The following is a 21,437-nucleotide window of genomic DNA, read 5'->3' as shown; positions in this document are numbered from 1 at the left end:
AGTCGCAGCTGTCGAGCGTAAAACGGACGAGACAAAGAAGAAGTCGAAGTGTCGCCATGAGAATAGGTACTACCTTCGGAACTTTAAACCATCTACAACCATCACCTAATTAAGTAAGAGACAACCAGCTCCAGTGGTTGTCACCATTCACCACTGCTGTCATTCACTATTTGCACTGCCGCCATTCACAACTTTTAGATTTGCGCCATGCTGCAGCTATTTACACTTTGCTTTGTGAGTATATAAACCAATACTGATCCAGATTTCTCATTACTGTTTTCTGATGATCGCTTAGTGCGTGAAATAATAATAATAAACACAGCTCGCATCTTCCCTGAACCTGTTAGACAGGAGCAGAGTCGACGCATCTGTCAACAGTGTCAAGCCAAGTTAGTCTATTTCCTGCAGCTTGGAGAGCGCTCTCCACGGAGAGATCCGCTGCCTTCAGGTCGTGCCGAATCGTATCTATCCACCGCAATGGCGGACGGCCACGGGTTTTTTTTATGTCGTTTGTGTTGATTGATAGCTCCAGTGCTTTGAACGAGGCGGATTCCGGACCCTCTCGCACCACATGGCCAAACCACAGCAGCCTGCGTCGCCGACATGTGGCACTAACTGGAGATTGTTTTGTTTCTGTGTATAAGTTGTTATTGGTGATGCGTTGCGGGTAGACAATCTGCAGCAGTACGCGTAGCTTCCTCCGTTGACATTTGTCCAGTTTGTCGTTCAGCAATTTGGACAGAGTCCACAATCCGCAATTGTATAGAAGGATCGGCATTATGAGGCAGTTAAACATACACAGTCGGGATTGAAAGGAATGCCGTCTCCAAGAAATCGAACCAAACGCCCTGTTTGCTTTTGAGATTCTCATGTCCACGTCTTCTGCAGAGCCCAATAGAGAACCCAGGAGTTTGATTGATCTCCATTCGTTGCTGTTTCTTGTAACATCAACATATTCAGTTTTCTGTGTATTGAGCTTGAGGTTGTCTTCGTTAAATATAGGTTCACACTCAGCAACAAGAGCCTTCGCCTCATCGTCATTTCGGTTATGCAGAGTAGTATCGTCAGCGTACTGCGTTGTTGGAGCAGGCATTGGTGAGCGAATTGTGCATCTTTCCCTGATCTTGCGCATTGTGCCTTCTGCATATGTTATGAACATAATAGGGGACATCGGGTCTCCCTGGACCACTCCGATGTTAGTTGGGAAAGGGGGACTCAGGGAGCCACTCAGCTTGATCCTGGCTGTCGTGTTGGAAAGTAGAGACTTGATGGTTGTTGTGCTGATATCTGCTTCCTCTAACCTGTCAAGTGCTGTGGTGCGAATTATAGTGTCAAAAGCACCAGAGAAATCTAGAAGGGTGACGGAATATGTCCAGTTGCCAAGCAAGGCCCGCTCACACAGCGACCTTGTGTAAAATACACCATCAGCGGTTGAGCGACCTGGACGAAATCCAGCCTGGGTTTCAGAGACATAAACGGTGATGTCATCCGTGCTACGTTTAGTAATAACTGACGTCAGCACCTTTCTCACTACAGAGAGTAACATGATGGGGCGATAACTTTTCGGTTTTCCGAGTGGCTTGCCTGGTTTGTATACAGGTACTACCAATCCACTGCGCATATCGTCAGGGCGTGAAACTCTGAGTAAAAACACTTTCTCTGTCCTCCTATTGTTTTAATATTATTATTATGTGCATTTTCTCGTTGAAGTCGACCGATAGGTCCACTTCTTCGCTTGTGCTGGACAACGAAGGCAGGAGGGTAACAAATGATACGCTGTGGGAAAAAATCAAACGATCACTGTATCAGAACCAAAACAGCACGAATCAGAAGAAAAAGGGGGGGGGGGGGAAGGAGCCGCAGAAGTATAAATTCAGTGGTGGGTGAACAATGCAGTAGAGAGAATTGAGTGATGGTGTGGTGGATCAGCAACAAAGGCACCAACCAAACATACAAGGTTACATGTACGTGTACGTCGTTGAGACGAAGTCAGATATTATTATAGTGTCATCCATCCCTTACAGATCTTTTTCTGTCACCCGTTGACACAGAGCTCGCCACTCGGCCCTATCCGCTGCAATCTTCCTGATTCTGTGCAAGTCCTCCAGACTACTCAGCTTTCCGGCATCTGCTGCCTCCAAGTCAGCAGATAGTGTACCCGGCAGGCTGGTCCTGCCGGCTGGTCGGCAGGCTGGTCCTCGGCCGTCCTCGGCCGTCCTCGGCCGTCCTCGGCCGTCTTAATATATTCGAAGAAATGTTAGTAGCTACTAGTGGTAGTAGTAGTACTGAGTACATTTTACTATTATGGACATGGAAATCCGGTCGCACTTCTAGCGGCCCCAGCGCGCCGGCTCTGGCCATGCAGTCGTGGATAAGCGGTACACACATGCATTTATGTGCCGCAGGGCGCGCGCTGGTCGCACCAGATCAACATGACTTTGTGCACTGCATGCACGCATCGGTCTGTACCGTACGCGCTGAGGGCGCCGGCACCGGTCAATCGACTGGATTTCCATGTCCGACTCCGCCACAGTACTGTCAGTAGTACATCATGTACTTCGTTTGCTGCATTTTGTTTGAGATCTGGACTTGGAGAAGAAAAAAATCCTGTTGTCGACCTACAAACTCCTTGCTAACACAGCTAGCTGTTGTCGACGGAAGAAAGCAGGAGTTGCGTCGACTATGCAGCAGAACCTGTGGAAGTGGTAACTGCGTAATGTATTTGTAGATGAGGAAGGTTCTCCATCAAGTCGAAGTATCTGAAAGTTCGGCTTGCTTGTTTGAGATTTGGCGTATAATGATGCGAAGTTCAGGCTAGTTGTGTGTGATGCGCAGCGCTGCAGCTAGCAGTTCACCCAGTATGGCTCAAGACAGACGCACAACACTAGTTCACATGGATATGTTGGATCCTCATCGTGTCTACCGAGGTATCGCTCAGCCAAACCAAGACAAGCCTGGCTTCAAGTTCAAGTCGCAGTTTCGAAATCCATGTAGTTTGCGTCAAAAGCCTGTCAGATCAGGGTGAGTACGCCTGTCCGTCAAGTAATTTCTTCTCGACGGTGATTGTGACGTAAGCAGGTTATGCTGTGCACTTGCTGTACTCTACGCATTGCATAATGCATTCAGTAGAATGTCCTGCGTGGTAAGCAGTGCCCTTCATTTCTGAGAGTATACTCTGATTTCAGAAATTTTAGGTGCTCAATATTTTCCGTATGAGCGCAAAAGCAAAGTTAGGTGAACAGAAATTTTAGACACAGAGAAGCAATTTCCTATTGGATTATGTGTGTTGGTGTTTGGTTTATTGAAAATTTAAGTATGAAACAGATCTACTGAAGGTACCGAAATAAAAGTACACCGGAAATTTGTGAAATTACAGTACTTTGTAGATGCAATCGGTCTGAACATGAGCACGTGGGTCGAGGCCTCTTTGGGTCCAGAATCGGACAGGGTGCGCGTCCCATGGTAAAAAAAAAAAAGAAGGAACTATTGCACATGGACATGTTCAAGGGACCCAACACAAACCAGTTGTTACCTTGAAAACAGCGACCCGGGGATGTTCGCAGGGTGGTCGTGATATATGTTTGGGGATAATAGAGATGCTTAGCAAAAGTACGATAACACTAACTTTCACGGTACTGACTGCCAGCCGCGACAAAAGACATTATCGGATAACGGAAAAACGTTACAGAGCTCAGAATAAAGGGCCGACGTTCGATTATGGTAATTCAGCAAAAAAAATCCAAAAAAACTCGCATTGTTTTGTAACTGGCGGGAGATGAAAAACACGTGCAGATCGAGACCAGAGTCGAGATTGCTTCCTCTAGTGACTTTTAGCTTTTTTGGTGAGTTATACCTTTCAGTTGACAATGTCTGCGTCCTCTGCTTCATGCGTTTCACTCTCTATCCCATCTGGGAAACAAAGGATCGGTTCCGTGGCACTCCTGAAGAAGAAATTCATTGGACTCTCCCAGACCTGCTGGAACTGGAGAACCCTTGCAGTCGTCGCTGCTGCGTGTAGGAAACGTTTCCAAGGACCTGGGCACAACGAATACTCTTTTTCGCCCTGCCTTTGCCATTCCCGAGTGAAAGACCTCGGCAAGGTATTCATTCGGAACAACAGCAAACTAATCCCTTGTTAAAATTTTTGAATTTCCTGCACTTGTTTCCGCGAAAATTCATAACGCCATGGTTGTCGCGACTACTTTGTCTGAACTATAACGTACATTGTGCTAAGGGAAAAGTCGGCTTGAACAATCCGAAGTACGGTAAGGATTGCGTTGACGTTAGTGTTTTTTTAGCTAAGCCACACTGTTTTTTATCTATAGTTCGCGTCCCCGCACGCATGTATTTCACAGCCGGAGTTCAAAAACAAAACAAAAAAGGAACATATTTTTTTTGGAAATGCAAAATGTTGTGTTAGCTTTTGGGCTAACTCTAGTGAGCGATAAGACCAATGCGCTGCTCTCTATCTCATGCTAGCTGCGACTGAGCTGGCTTTACACGTGCACTCAACTGCTGCGCATGCGCGCCCAAGTCGCCTTGGGTAGCTCTTGCTGCGCTGACTTTGGCTTGCGCTTACCTTTGCAGTGTCACTGAGCAGCAACCGGAATTTGTTTGACGTCATCGACATAAATCTGTGGCAAATGTTGTTGTTGTTTATTTTACTTCGCAGATTCTAACGGGCAAGTTGCCCAATAACAAGAAAGCGAAGGCAAAGAAAATAATAATACTAATAAAAGAAGTAACCGGGGGCAGCAGAAAATGAATAATAGCTTTAAGAACTCAGATGGTGAGCCAAGGAACAAATTTCCATGTTACAAATAATCGCTTTTAAAAGTAAAAAGAAAAGAGCGGGTGGTACAGCAGACTTCCTATTCTGAATTCCCTGAACGAAGCAGAGACATTAGCTGGGTACATGTCACTATTACACAGTAGCAAGAGAGCTACCTCCGTCGACATCAGTGGACGTGGGCTACGAGTGGATGCAACATACGAGTGGATGCGACAGCAACAGTGACTGGAATAATGGGTGATACGTTTCATGGAGCGAGCGTATGTGGGATGACTGACATCTTGAACACACTGCGTTGGGGGATGGTGCGGATGCCGCTGGGTAGTGCGTTCCACAGCTTGGGAGCGGCAACAGAGAACCTAGCCTGACCAGCGCGGCTTGCGGCGGGTGGTACGTGCGCTCCGATGTCCTTCTGCGAGCGGGTACGCCGATCTTGTGACCTTGAATTCAGTCCACAGCGCCGGTTCCCCGCAATGCCGTGCATGCATCGCCAGGTGAGCAATAGCGCCTTTTGCTTGTGCAGCTCTGAGATTCGGTAGAGTTCCACCCGTTGGAGCAGAGGTTGAGCAGAGTCGTATGGCCGAGCGCCAAAACTGCGCGAACCGCTTTGTTCTCCAGCGTCTGGAGATCCGATGCTTGCTGGGCAGTTAGACAGAACACGAAACAACTTGACGCGTAGGTCAGATCCGGCATCACCACGGACTTCAAGTAGGTGACTCGGGCCGCCAAGCTCAAGCATCTCTGAGTCCGCCAGAGGGCACCTACTTTGCGGGACACCTTTGCTAATGTCCGTGACTAGCCGATCAAGGCCCACATGTGAGTCCTGCCGCCTCGTTCATCCCGGAGGCGGCCAGTGTCCCTTTCGTCCGCAACGTAACAACCAGCAAGCCTTCAATGGAGTCCGTACGGTGTCTAATGGCCAACCGATCTGCCGGAACATCAACGCTGGGCGTTGCAGTCTCAGCACGTGCAAGTACGCCCATGTCTGCAACCGCTGCGGGTCCAAGGACCACAACGGATCTAAGTGCGGTAGGCCCCAGTAACTCTGCTGCTTTGGCTGCAGCTCACGCGATTGTACATATTTCTCCCTGCACTTCACGTTCTACTGATTTCACAAGCGCATGTCCTGCTGTCCACACACCCCTCTCTGTTTCTCGCTTCGAATCACTGCTCCGTAACCACCCTGACAGTTCATTGGCTTCGTATGTTATCAACAGCCTCCGCTGCGGCTTTGACATTGGCTTTACCGGCAACCGCATAACTAACCAGCACTCGTCCAACCTCTCATCAGCATTCCAGAACTCTGCATTTGTGTCTGCACAGCTCACCGCTTCCTGCATCGCCGGCTACACGGCTGGCCCATTTGACTCGCCCCCATTCCCATTTATGTACTGCTCTGGCATTGGCACTGTTCCAAAAAAGAATCGCAAGCTACGCTTGATACACTACCTGTCAAGCCCAGCCGGCTCCAGCGTTAACGACGGGATCCCTGCCGAGCCTTTCTCTTTGCAGTACATCAGCATTGATGAAGCCATTCACATCATTATGTCCTCTCCGTCTCCTATCTATCTCTCTAAACTCGATGTGAAGAGCGCTTTTCGTCAAATACCTGTCCGCCCACAGGATTGGCATCTCCTCTGCATCCTGTGGCAGGGAAAGTACTACTACGACCGTGTCTTGCCATTTGGGCTCCGCTCCAGCCCGGCGGTGTTTGATGCAGTGGCAGCCACCATCGAATGGATAATACACCACGAATTCTCCATCCCTAATTTGCTGCATTTCCTGGACGACTACTTGTGAGTGAGCGTGGGCCAGACAGTGGCGAATCGGCAGCTGGCCATTCTTCTCCGCGCATTCTCATACTTTGGAGTCCCGCTCGCGCTTGCGAAGGTGGAAGGCCCGTCTTGTACCCTGACATTCCTGGGCATTATCCTGGATTGTGAGAAGATGGAAGCCCGGCTCCCTGACGACAAATTGGCTGACATCAAGCGCCTGTTGACTGCAGCAAGCATCAACCCCACCATGTCTCAGCGCGAACTCGAATCTCTTCTGGGGAAACTCTCCTTTGCTGCAAGAGTCATCGTACCCGGCCGGACATTTATGCGGCGCCTGTGGTCTATTTGCAGTCGCTACCAGCAGCCTCACTACCGCATCAGTCTGACTACCGAGTGCCAGGAAGATATCCAATGGTGGCTACGGCACCTGGAACAATGGAACGGAAAATCATTCTTCCTGTTCCCAAATTGGACATCATCTCCATACTTGGAGCTGTTTACTGATGCCAGTGGCACCCTGGGCTGGGGCGCATTCAACAGCGGCCGCTGGCTTCAAGGGACCTGGTAGCCTGAGCAACTCGTTCACAGCATTGAGTGGAAGGAGCTCTACTCGTTGGTCACAGCGTGCTGCACATGGGGCAAGGAATGGCACCAGCGTCGTATCACAATGCACTGTGACAACAAGACTGGGGTAGATTGCATCCGCTCCGGCACATCCAAGTCACCGCCAGTGATGACCCTAATCAGGGAGCTGTTCTTTGTGTGCGCCCGCTTCAATTTCACCGCCACTGCTGCTCACATTGCTGGCCAGTCTAACTGCATTGCCGACTCGCTGTCTCGTTTCCGCATGGAGGAATTCCGACGTCTCGCCCAAGCTGCTCAAGCACAACCAGACCGAGCAGTGCTGCCATTCCAGTTGATGTAATAAAGCCTTGACATACAGGTACCGATTGTCATTGCTAAATTGCGGTATTCAGAACCTGCGTTGGATTTCATCCATCTGCATGCCTACCTTTAGCCAACTCGTGCCTTAATCACTTGTTCTTAGCTCTCGTGCATTGGTGGTGAATGCTTGCTGGGGTGCCGTGTGCTGGTTTTCTGGGAACAGCTTCCTTCAACTGGTTGCTTTGCTGCTACTAACTCTGCTTAAAATTGCATACTATTGGTCGGCTGTTTGCGACGCCAATCAGTAATCATTGCACCCGGTCGCGGGTACTATTGCCGCTCAAGCATTAGCGATTGCTTTGGCCGTTTGCAACGCCAACTGCTTCACCCTGGTTGGCTGTTTGCAACGTCGATCAGGGAACTTTGCACCTGGTCGCGGGTCCTGCTGCAGCTCAGTCGTGAGCGATCATTTTGGCTGTTTGCAACGCCAATCGCTTCACCAGTTGATCGAAACCAGCACACTGGTGTACCCCAATCATCCTTGTGCGGTGTTGTGAGAATACGTGGGTATGCGTGCAGCTTTGCTCTGTGACTTTCCATTGCATGTAGTCACTTGGCTCTCCCATTTTCTATACACTGCTCTGATGCATTCGGGTGCAAGCGCTAAACAAATTTAATGCAAACCCAGAAAACCGGAAAATGTAACCCAAAAGAGAAAAAAACCGGAACATGGTTGTTACACGGTAACTATTATGTTGGCATAAATTTGTTCTATTTATCGCATGATTGTACTCAGCTCACACACTGTAACACACATGTACATGTACATGTGTGTTTAATAAGCTGGGCCGCAAATCACACAATCATCATGCCGCCTGTGTTTTGGACCACAAGCATGGCACAGGGGATACACTCATGTATTCATGTACATGTATGCATGTGTGTGTCACTGCATGTGTGTGTCAATGTATATGAACAGTGCCGCGTCGCTTCGCTGTATGTACACAAATGCAATCCGCGTACACTGTTTTTTTTGGATGGCTTTTTTTTTATTTTTTCGCCCTCCCTCATTGATTTCATCGAATAAGGTGACACGAAACATAGAAAAAAACGGCGTGGCCTAAGGATATCTACTGACAAAAAGTGCAAGAAACTACAGTTTCATGGCTATGCACGAGTGCGGGCTCACGCAATGTGGAGGTTCAGGTGCCACCACTTGTGTACCTGAACCTTGCAGGGATTACACCCCGGTCCGCCGCATACATGTGCGTCCGCCTGATGGGTGTGGCATGAATTTTTATGTCTTTATCAAACTTTTGCGCACTGATGTCACAAATATGCGTCAAAACATCACACCCGGATTTCCTCATACCGCATTTAGTATACATGTACATCGTGTAGATGCGCATACGTGTAACATGCATTATACATCGCTGTTCAAATTGTCGTTGCGTCATTTTCCTTTATCTGATCGTTGCGAAAAAGAGTTCACTGGAAATGCGAGAGAATAAACGTTGTCTTGGTATGTCGTTTGATATCGAAACAGATGCCCGGAAACTGCGCAAGTGTTATAGACCAAAACGCTGAGATGTTTGAAATTTGTATTGTTTTGAAAACTTCGGGCGAAGAGCACATCAACGTGATTGGTGTGCCTCAAAAGCGAACAATCATTTTGATTCATCGCTGTACGGAGAATGCTTTGTGGAGACCACATGAATATCTTGAGTTTCAGTAATCTGCAGGACTTTGACTCACAGTGCAACGTTAAGTAAAACTTGAGAACCGATGAAATTTGTGAAGGTGGCTACAAAATCTTGCTTAGGAGTAATTGGGCAGCTCTCAAATGGCATGAAGGCGATTCAGTTGCTCCCGCTGGGTAGCTAGTGTCGTTATTCAGAAAGAGGACAGCTGTAGCTTTCCTTTGAGACCAATATGATAAAATCCGAAACTGGTGTACGAATTTGCAAACATTTCGAAGACATACTAGTAGGTACTTCAGCCTTTTTTTCAAGTCGGGTTTCTCCCAGGTTAGCATCGTAAATTGACAGTGGAGGATATCACGAGGTCACACACAAAATTTCATTGAAATCCACATAGATACAAGTAAATGTTTGTTTTTGGCCACATAATTATTTATTTTACGAGTTGGGTTTGTGAATAATAGTAAAAAATAAAAAATAAATAAAAAAGTGAGATATGAAGAGTTGCAGAGAGGCAATTGCATGAGGCGAAAGCAATACAATTTGTGGTACCAACAGCATACCCAAAGTGTTATCAGTGGATAATTATAATTGCAAAACATCAGAGTGGCATTGGCAAACACACGCTCTCACAAACACCAACAACCGTTTATGGATCAACAAAATACTGATCAAAGTTCACAATAGTCCAGAATACGGCAATTGTTACCACAATCACCATAGCAAGTGATCCACCAACGAAGGAGACAGAACCATAAACGATAATCAGCTCATCTCTCCCGTAGCTCCACCTCGCCTTCCTTCATGACCGAACATCAACTATAATAATCAATTTAGAGCAATATCCATAGCCTGCAGTCATATCATGGTGGCTAAAATCCAGAGGTCGTGACTTCGTAACATGCATAATGTTCAAATTTAATGTAATGTACATGTGAAATGTCTATTGTTAGATTGGCAGCATGTTATTATACCATGTAGAATGTCATGTACTGTGGTACACGGAGTTTTGCGGACTACCCGCCACTATCTCGTCTGCCTCGGGATACCTGATGAAGGCTGATTTACTCGCATCTTCTGCTACATGTACTGTCTCAGTGTGAGAAAAAACTTTGAAGAAGACGATTTCGAGCATACAATACTGTATTGCCGTGATTTATACCCTGCTTTTCATTGAAACACGATCTGCATGACCTCCGATCCCTTTACCATGCACACCACCAGCACTGATCAGGTGCATTGTACACAATTGTATAGCCTACATACTAGAACCGTGGTATAATCGTGTAGTTATGCTCCTACCTCCGAGAGTATGCCAAATTATGCTCCAAATTTTCAACCACCAAATTATACCAACAAATATGCCGGCATAATCCACCGGTGCCTACTGGTGGTACGGTACGGGTGTTCAAAACCATTTGAACTACATGTATAGCCTTAATCTTCTTTTTGGCATGCTCTACTTCCATCGTCCTTAGCTTTTGTTTGTTGCGAGCTGTTGTGAGCATGCCAAAAAGAGGACGAACACTTTGGAGCTCAAAATTAATGGTTTTGAACAATCGTACCAACTATACCACTTTCAATAAATTAATCGTAACGCCATTTTTGTTTCAACACATATATCGCGGATTCTCGCAAAATAACCTTTTGAAGACAACCTTTTCTCAGCCAGCGCCCGGTACCCACGGATAAATGTTTTCAAACACGAAATATTGCATAAAATCATTCTCAGATTTCGATGCGTGTGCAGAAGGACATGTACGAACTTCGATGTACTACTGGGCCGCCATGATCTGACGTCAACACCCCGTTGTTTATTGATGTCTATGGGGAACCCAACTATGCTACTACTTCCTCCAGAAACGAAAACTTCGTAACTTTTTTCACCACTTTTCGTTGCTGTTATTTCACTCTTTCTGTCTGGTTCTGTCAATTTGATATTTAAAGGATTTCCCAAAGGCATAGCCTATCAGGGGATCTTCTTAAGCAGTGAAAATGATCATTGATTTTTTTACTAGTGAAGCGACTTGTGCAGGAAAATATATGCCGTATAAAATGAGCACGAAATTGTGTCCGAAATTCTGAATCAGAATCTAAAGCGGTAATCTTGGGTGGAAAGTAATTCCATAATTTGCTGATTTTATGTAAGAAAATGGAAGATGAAAATTTCCCATGAGAGTTGAAAACAAGCTTGTTCGGTCTGCGTTAACTACGAGAAATATTGATGTCACAATGGTATAAGATATGAGGTTGAAAGTGGATGTATTTGAAAAGAATTGTAATAGCGATGAGGGTACGTCTGAAATGGAGGGATTCTAAGTTACACATACTATTTAAACCATCTCTTGATTCATATCTGTCAAATTCTATCTTGGCTGATCTTAGTAACCGTCTACACACCTTAGCCTGCAGGACATCAAACATAGCTAGCTGTGCAGTAGTTAGGGTGAGGCTCCAGATCGGAGTGGCATATTCTTTTGTGGGGCGTACACATGATTTATAGAGCAAGGCAATGTTGGGGTAAGGTAGATAGCAACACATATAGCACAATAGATTTACTCTTTGCTGAAATTTCTTGGACATGGTATTGAAATGATTATCGAACTTAAGATCACTGCTGAGCTGCGCTCCTAAATGTTTACAATCCTGCTTGAAGTTTAAGTCTACATTGTCCATCTGCACAGAATGTTCAGGAGGAAGGTCGTAATTGGACATTATACTTGTGTTGTCTGCAGAGAACGTGCCGTGGATGTTTCTTGCCCACTGTTGGCAGCTCGCTAAATCGGCTTGGACGTTGGCTAAGTTACCAGCCAGGGAATCAGTACGTGTGTGAACGTTGAGGAGGGTGACATCATCTGCAAACATAATAGGGAGAAGTATGCTTTACAATTTTATGTAGAGAGTTGATATATAGAAGGAAGAGAAGGGGTGCTAGATGGGACCCTTGAGGGACTCCACAGGACAACCCATAGCGTTCAGATACTGCGTCCTCTAGGCATACTGATAGGCTTTTGTTACATAGATAGCTCTCAAACCAGGGAATTGCTTCCTGTTCCACGAAATCGCTCAGATTGCTGATCAGGCTAGCGTGGTGTACTTTATCAAACGCCTTGGTGAAGTCCAAGAATACACAATCGAACTTCATGTTTTTATCCAGATGTGAACCGGAATGCAGAAGAAACTAGGAGCAACAACAGGGGGACAGACCCCAGGAGGAAAAATGAGTACATTCACCTCACATAAAAAAGCCAGGACAAGCACCATTTGGGACCGTCAGATTAATTTCGCTGGACCGAGCCAGCCTGGAAAAAACCCTCGTGCCGACGGACGCACGAATGAGGGAAAAAACCGGGTGTATAACCTCAAGTGGCAATATGGCAGCATAAAACAGGCACAACATATCTACAGCCAAGGAAGAAAGGGAAGAAGACGGGCAGACATGAAGGTTGGGAGGGTGGGGACACTGGTGAGACACAAAAAACTGAATGAAGAAGTCAGGCAAAAAGAACAGCAACAAAAAGAGCAAACATCAGATTCCATATTCGCAAGAAAAATAATTTGTTGCGCGAGAAATCATTTCTAGCCTCACTCGCTCCGCGCGGCCGGCGAGAAATATATCTTCTGTCCCGATCATCAGTGGAATTTACGGAATTAAAGGTAGCCAATGAAAGTAACTGGAGTTAAATCATCAAGCATGGACACACATCAGGAATGCTAAAAAATGCGATACAACAAAGTAGGAAGGTTAGCAAGCGAGTTGACAATCTCACATGACAAAGGGTAGAAGAACACAATCATCAAGGTCTCCCTGGTTGGCGTTGCTGGGCTAGCCTTCCGCTTGCCCATAGCGACAAGAACCTCATCAGGGTCGCTGTCCGAAGACGAATCCCGAGTGGCAGCATCCAGTTTTGCTGAAGCAGAGAATAATAAATGACCAAAGGAAAACAGTACCAGCATGGTCAGTGATACCCAGGGACACTAAAGTGAACAAGGATACCCCATGTGAACCGCAGGTGATTATTATACACGTCGCGAAATATTTCAACATCAACAATGTACATGTTGTGTTGGGCCAGACATTACAGTTCACAATTCACACATTCCATGTAAATTGAGTGTCTTCGAAAAGCAATACATCCTTAAACACCAGTATGCCCCCTCAGGCTCCTTCTGTCTTCGGCGACGCACTAGATGCCAGTATATGTATGACACAGGTTTGTCTTAAGAACGCTGTATACAAGCTAGAAGATGCGTTTCTCGACGTTCTCTGACTTCGATCCTTGTAGAATGTATCTACGTATCTCGGCAGGATTTTCCAGTGCGTTCCTGGAGAGGGGTAGTGATGCGGTGTATCTTATGTCGAAGGCTGCATGAATTAATAACGCCTATCTTTACAGTTCCAACAGTTTATCGTGTGACAGACTCTGATCCGATGCTAGGATTGATGTGGCTGTTTCATAAAAGGGAGAAATTAGAGGCCTGTGATCTAGGATGAAATGGGATTTCATTAGCGCGAGCTCCGGTCCGATTTCATTAGGGCTTCCACGGGTGTCCTGTTTGTATACATACAGACATACATCTTGATCTTGATCCTGCTGCCAAGTCTCGCCACATACACACATACATACAAGAAACAGACCCACATACACCCACTCTAATGTTGCAACCCATCCACCCAGTGATACATATGCTGTTTTTCTTCGTTATTTCTTCCATTTCGTTTCTATATTTCTGGTTCACACAGGATTCAGCGGAATATCCGATGGAGTATCATCGAAGAGGATCGATTCGGTTGCCCAGGAGCAACCCTGAGGTCGTCAATTAACATCATTAGAGGACTTGATATTTCGTACAGCAGCAACGACAACCAGACGGCCGTGGCTGCGCTATCGCTATATAACTTCCGTCCCATGAAACACATACACACAATTAAGATTCCCGTCCAAATAACCGTACCATACAAATCCGGCTTCTTGGCGTATCTAGAAGTTGAGCATTATGTCACGTTGCTGGAGACGCTTAAGAAGGAACACCCCCAGTGGAAGCCACATGTGCTTTCGGTGAATGGCAATGGAATTTTGCACCACAGAGGCTGTGGTTAAGCCAGCCATCTAGGAGTTGTGGCTGACGTGCCCACCATTGGTGTAGCCAAAACACTTCTTATTCCAGCGGTTCAAGCCCGAAGTGAGCGACAATTCCGAGAAGTAAGTGAAGACTTCTCTATGTTCTTGCCCTGGAACATTCGTTAGGAATACTCGCATCTACTTCTTTATCTTTGCCGTGATGATGCCCATTTCGCACAATATTGGCTGTAATTCATTATTATTCCTGTCGTGCAACTGAGCGAAATTTTCGGAGATGGAGGGATCGCAAGTGAAAAGTACTTTGTTTAGGATATGGTCCTAGTGATAATCATCTGTCCCTGTTGAAAGTTTAACACTTGCGTCTTTTTGACCCTTTTGGCATCCGCAGGACAATATCAAACACCTTTGCCAAAACAGAGGCACGGCTCCAGTGATTGGAAAGGGCAAGACCGGCATCATTGGAGTAGCCAGCGTCAACAAAGGTGGATCAACACCCGTCTATATTTCAGTGGGCCACAGAGTGTCTCTGAATACTGCAATTAGAATAGTCCAGCAGTGCTATCGAGGCAATTGTAGAACTCCAGCTCCTATAAACAGTGCTGATCAAGAATCTCGACAACAGATTGGTACAAGAACAAGAGGCACTCGTCCGCGTGTGAATGCCAAGCCTAGAGATCGCAACAGTTACCACGGAGCCGTGGAGCTGGTCGACATGGACATGTCTGGCGGCAAGTATTCTACGACACATGGCGTTCAGCAGGAGACTCCGAATACAGCTCCACCGAATACAGCTCCACCATACATTACGTTCAGCAGGAGACTCCGAATACAGCTCCACTGAAGGCCCAGCCATCAGCTGACGCCTAAGGGACTCCTGGTTTCCCTGCTCGTTACGTGGCAAAGCAGCTCACACCTCCCCAGACGATGAGGGCTTCACCTCGGCTACTGGAAAACATACATTCACGCCCAAGGCGTCCCCGTAAGTGCGGCACTTCACCCGATCCACAGGTAACAACGGCTAACGAAGCATCAGCCACCAAGAGGGAGAGGCGTTTCGAACGCGTTGCAGGTACCCGCAGCTACCTCGCAAATGTCATACCTATCAAATGAACTGACCAAGTACTGTACTGTACTTTGCCTGAGCACCCATTAATATTAATACCACAATCCCTTTGCCTGTTGTTGGCAATGCCACTCTGCTCACGCCTGCCCGTCACCAAACGACTCCCTACTTGTAATGATCTCACTGGCCCAATGCCCACCACCCTCTTGGCACCCCCACCCATTTGCTGTACACTGCCTCCCCATTGCCTCTTCCCGCGCTTTCATGCTCACACCTGCCTGTTGCCCGCCACCCTCCTGGCACTTCCACTGTCGCGCCTTGGCTAGCGCCAGCTTTCTCCCCATACCTCACACCAGATGTAGCGCTAAATTTGTTTATGCTTGTGGCCCTATGTGTTTATAAGCATACTTTTGGGTAGTCCCGAGTATCAGTGGTCTGATGATTGCCTAGCGGCATGAAACTCAGAGTTACCACCAACCTGAACGTCATCCGCTGAGTCTGCTATGTATGTATGTATGTATGTATGTATTAATGTATAAATGTACTCAATCTGTATGGATGTATATTTATGTTTATCACTCTCTTATTATTGACCCCCACAGAAACTTGTGATCTCTAAGCGGTCAAATATCAGCATAATATAGACCGCTTATATTGACCACTTTTTATTGACCACTTAGACCGAGGACTTAGAACGTTTTCCTCAACTTAGAAAAAAATCAGAACTGAAAGAAGAAAAATCTGAAGCCAAACGTTGGGATTCGAACCCAAACTGTCAGATTCTCAGTCAAAGAACTTGGGGAACATACTACAAGTGACAACCGAAAACTTCTGTTTATAGAGAAGTAATGTCCAATGTAAACGGCATATGTACATACTATGTACTATTACAATAGTATTCCTTTCTTCCTATAAACACAGATAAAAACGTTTACGTATGCTATGTCGTGATAAATCTATTATTCCCCTCATAATCGGTCTATATATGAAATATAGACCTCGTAAAAGACCTCGGGGGACCTCGGTCTTTTACTCGTTCTATAGTTCATATATTGGCATCTTTAATCGTGCAATAATAGATACATATATGTACTCAATCTGCGGACATAATTATATTTCGCTTCTGCTCTTGTAGCAGTTGAGCACTCTTGCGTGGGGTAGTGCCTTTGCTGTTTGCGTTATGCAGATCTCACTGACTTGTCAGTTTGAGCACTCTGGCAAGGTACGTTCGGGCCTGATTGGAAATTTTTATTTCCATTGATATCAGGTTCATCCTCATTTCCTCTGTGCTGCGCTGACGAGTCCACAAAGGACGAAACAGTTCTGTCCGCAAATTGAGTATATGCATGTATATGTATGTATGTATACATAGGTGCCTCCATAAGAGCACAATCCACTGGCACAGATTACTTCTGTCTTTGGCGCTCATGAAACAAAGGTAAAATTCGGTTGACGCTGTGTTGTTTTCGCTGGATTGCACTAGGCGCGGTAAACTTCGATAAAGAATACTGGAACTGGTTCACTGCGCCGATGTGAATTCCTACAACCAGTGTTACTTCTTTCCAGTTTGGAACTGCGCAGATTGCTAGGTTTCAATGGAGATTTTTTGTGTGCTCCTCGTAAATTTTGAATGTACTTTTTTGCTAAAATACTAGTAGTAGGACAAAGTCTGCGCAGTCTTGGCCGTTAAAATTTCTTGCGTATCTTTTAGTTGTCTATTTTCGGACCTATGTCGGCATCCTGGTTGAGAAGTGGAGAGGAGGATTCTCTTTCTCTAGGATTACTTCGTCCGACCTCGTTACGGGATGGTTAAAAGGGTGACGCTGAGCAAAAGTTCCATTCTAAAATATAAGTTACTTTTACCGTTATGCAGATAATCTAGGTGATAACCTGCGATTGCTGGCTATGTGCATATTTGCCTATTTGATTTGGGATGTAAAATGACTTGTAAAATAGATCGGATGAATAGTAAATGGATAGGAACTAGGAAATTCAAATCAGGTAAGATCATTGCCAATCTAACTTCACCTTGCAAGCTGCCTTTCATACAAAGCCTGACTCCTATAACTACATGACTGTAGCAGAGATTTGGTTTTCTGTAGAACAAGTGATTATACTTATGCATAACGTACCTTGACCACTGCTCCATTTGTTTGCCTGAAACACGAGGCTCCCTTGCCGCCATGTTTGAAACTTCAGCTGAGAGAGGAGTTGTGCACGGCTCAATTGAGCCCACCAGTAAGATCGCTCACAGTTCTAGAGAAGAACCGCAGAACCCGAAAACGTCTGAATACTACCACTGAGGATTTTGATAACGTTTGATTCAGATGGAAGAAACAAAAATTGAACCAGGTCAGGCAACCTCAAAGACATGCCACCAGAGCCACGAGACACAAAACTCGAAGCGTCTTCGTCTAGAATGTCTTGCAAAATGACACTCAGAGTGAAATGACTAGCTTTTTATAGCCTAGTGCTACTGTAGTTGACATGGAAATCCTGTCGCACGCCTAGCGGTCCCAGGGCGCTCGCCATGCAGCCGTGGATACTATGAGCGGTACACGCACGCATGCGCGCTAGCGCGCTGCAGTGTGCATGGTAGTATAAGTGGGCTCCCCATAGGCCGTTGAAGTTTGACGTCACAGCTACTCTTGTTTCTACGTCCCCGGTCAATCGACTGGATTTCCATGTCCGCTACATGTATACAGTAGTACTTGAGTGAGGACGAGGAATAACTATAGCTAGTATAACTATAAGTGGGTTCCCCATAGCCCGTTGAAGTTTGACGTCACAGCTACTCTTGTTTCTACGTAATGACAGTTACTTGAGTGCCCCAATCAAAATGGCGCTGATGTCCACTGGCAATCAGCATACGTACTGTGAGCCCTAAAGTTTGCAATATCGTACGGAGGCGAGAGATACCATCGGAACCAATATGAAAATTGTCTTTCATCTGAGCCCTACTTGAAAAATCGATGCACTTCCCCTTTAAATTAAAAGGTGTTAGTAGTACATGACTTTTTACTGTTACGACTTACGTGTCTACACAATCACACAGTCATGACTCATGTGCCGGTACAATAAAAACGACTATAGTCGCAGCTCATCATGACAATCAGGCTATTGTACTAAACTAAAGAGTAAAGTCTAACGGACCTTAGTCAGCAGGTACTAGTATAGTAGTAGTATGCCAAGCCAAGGCGGCTGCTCACTGGCATGGGCGCTGAGTGGGTTCAAGTGATGAACTCGAGCTAAAATGAGAACGCGTGGATGGCAACCCCCTATGGCCTAGCCCCACGTAGACCATAGACCTAGGCTACGTAGCTAGCTACTACTATACTAGTAAGTGCATGTAGTAGTCTACCACTGTACCAGGGATCTAGGATGTGACGGCCCGGGCCAAGACTACAGTCCATTCAGAAAAAATGAACTTCTAGCTTTTGGCCATAAATGGGTCAAACGTTGAGTTTTTTTAGAATTTTTTTCTGCAATCCCATATGGAATCCTCTTCCAATTATGTTTCTGAAGTTTTTTTTGTCCAAAAAGCAAGCCATAGCAAGAATAGGATTTCGGCCAGGTTTTGCCCCAAAAGCACTGAATTGGGAAAAACCATCAAAATCCAGGCCGTTTGACCCCGCCTGCAACAGTGCATTCTGTGGTTCGAACCCCAGTTCAGGCACCCTTTTTGGACCCTTTTTCAAATTTCAAAGTTCGCAGCACTGCACTGTGTACGATGAAATCACGAAAAATCGCCAAATACGGGAGCTCGCCAGAGCCAGGACCCATCTTTTTATGAATGGACTGTAGCGCAGTAGCGGGCCAAGCAATTAGTTAGCTAGGCTTCGTAGATCTACGTGTAGTTCAGTGCACACGTGTATTAGTATCTGATTAAACCCATGCAAACAGTGAAATTTTTGTTTACTTCGTTCATACGCCTATCTCTGCAAGGTCAGTCATTTTTGCTGTGATCGAGACGAACGTCAGTCAGTCGTTGTTGTCGTTATCGGGTGTTCAGTAGTTCACTTTTTCAGTCGCTGTATCTTGCAGACGCTTGCTGTCCAGATGAACAAAGTTACCAGTGATCATTCTTGCAAGAAGAATTGAGTACGAAGTAGTGGTTGCGACTTCGGCGATGATTTGAAAAGGTTTGCTCCCCGCACCGGAGCTCGCGCTATTCCGCCGACTTTACTTGACACTTGACTGACTCACGACTGCCATCCAGAGCATACGAGAAGTCCATCGAACCTTCGACTCGGCAAACCTGCTAGAACGCACCACTCCCTGCTCAATACACAGTGTTTCGGGGAATTCACCCCTCATCAGTTGAGCTTGAGTAGGCTGAGGAAGATTGTGCCTGAAGAGCACCACTTATATAGTGCTCTACAGGCACAAACATCACCAGGGATACAAACTTACAGAGACGCTCCGTTTCCAGCGCGACAAACACCTCGTGAACACCAGATAGCAGCGTGAGTCAGTGTCGCTCCTGGACGGAGAGACAGACGTCGAGGACCCTCGGTCATTCGCAACGCGGTCACCTCCAAACCAACTAGTCGCAAGCCCGCGCTGGACACAACAGTACGAAGTAGTGGTTGCGACTTAGGCGATGATTTGTAAGAAAGGGTTTGCTCCCCACACCGGACCTCGCGCTATTCCGCCGACTTCACTTGACACTTGACTGACTCACGACTGCCATCCAGAGCATACGAGAAGTCCATCGAACCTTCGACTCGGCAAACCTGCAAGAACGCACCACTCCCTGCTCAATACACAGTGTTTCGGGGAATTCACCCCTGATCAGTTGAGCTTGAGTAGGCTGAGGAAGATTGTGCCTGAAGAGCACCACTTATATAGTGCTCTACAGGCACAAACATCACCAGGGATACAAACTTACAGAGACGCTCCGTTTCCAGCGCGACAAACACCTCGTGAACACCAGATAGCAGCGTGAGTCAGTGTCGCTCCTGGACGGAGAGACAGACGTCGAGGACCCTCGGTCATTCGCAACGCTGTCACCTCCAAACCAACTAGTCGCAAGCCCGCGCTGGACACAACAGTACGAAGTAGTGGTTGCGACTTAGGCGATGATTTGTAAGAAAGGGTTTGCTCCCCACACCGGACCTCGCGCTATTCCGCCGACTTCACTTGACACTTGACTGACTCACGACTGCCATCCAGAGCATACGAGAAGTCCATCGAACCGTCCACTCGGCAAACCTGCAAGAAAGCACCACTCCCTGCTCAATACACAGTGTTTCGGGGAATTCACCCCTCATCAGTTGAGCTTGAGTAGGCTGAGGAAGATTGTGCCTGAAGAGCACCACTTATATAGTGCTCTACAGGCACAAACATCACCAGGGATACAAACTTACAGAGACGCTCCGTTTCCAGCGCGACAAACACCTCGTGAACACCAGATAGCAGCGTGAGTCAGTGTCGCTCCTGGAATTGAGTGTTGTGTATTTCAAGTCAGTTCAGGAATCGCTTTAGCAGTTTCGGCTGTGATCATCGATCCGAATTGACTCTGCGTTTCCTGTTGCCTCGGATATGATGGCGGTCATGGAAGAAATCAGATCCAGGCTTCCATTCCCCTCAGTCTCCATTCAAACGTGGGCTATTGGTCGTCTAGAAAGTCTTATCAGCGACACAGCTGCGATTGATTCAGCGGCGCAACTCACACCGGAACTGCAGCTTCTCCTGGACAGCTGTGGGCACGAGGGTGTGGAATTCTTTAAATGCTAGGCCAACACAGGCATCATATTATCTTCCCTATTGACCATGGGCCATCGTGGAAATAAAGATTAGAGTGCCGTGCTCGGTATTAGATCTACCAACTCGTGGTAGCCACGTGCTGAGCACGTTCACGGCAGACATTGTGTTGCAGTGCAGTCCGTTTTCGGATGTGCATGCGCGAGGAACTGACTTCTTTGGAACTGCTTCTTGCATGTGCTGTTTTGGATATTTCGTCTCCAGGCTTATTTCGCTTCGGCTCTGCTGAGACCTCCTTTCATGGAATATTGCTCAATGACAGGTGAGTTAACCAGTTCCCTTTGATTCATTTGCTTGTGTTGTTGTTGTAGAAGTTTATTTAACGTCGCACCACAAACAGGCGATTTCGCCTCCTTTGATACATGTGGACGA

General features: G+C 46.5%; 1 protein-coding gene across 1 annotated transcript; it reads left to right on the top strand.

Moving 5' to 3' along the window:
* Nucleotides 1-5,707: 5,707 nt before the first annotated feature.
* Nucleotides 5,708-6,592, top strand: LOC135829056 (uncharacterized). The gene has a single exon (XM_065341463.1). It carries the CDS (start codon nucleotides 5,708-5,710, stop codon nucleotides 6,590-6,592), a length of 885 nt encoding a protein of 294 aa, XP_065197535.1.
* The last annotated feature ends 14,845 nt before the right edge of the window (nucleotides 6,593-21,437 follow it).

The sequence above is a fragment of the Sycon ciliatum genome, chromosome 13 (genome assembly GCF_964019385.1).
Source record: "Sycon ciliatum chromosome 13, ocSycCili1.1, whole genome shotgun sequence".
NCBI lineage: Eukaryota > Metazoa > Porifera > Calcarea > Leucosolenida > Sycettidae > Sycon > Sycon ciliatum.
The sequence above is the reverse complement of the archived record's forward strand: the minus strand, read 5'-3'. Positions and strand labels throughout refer to the sequence as shown.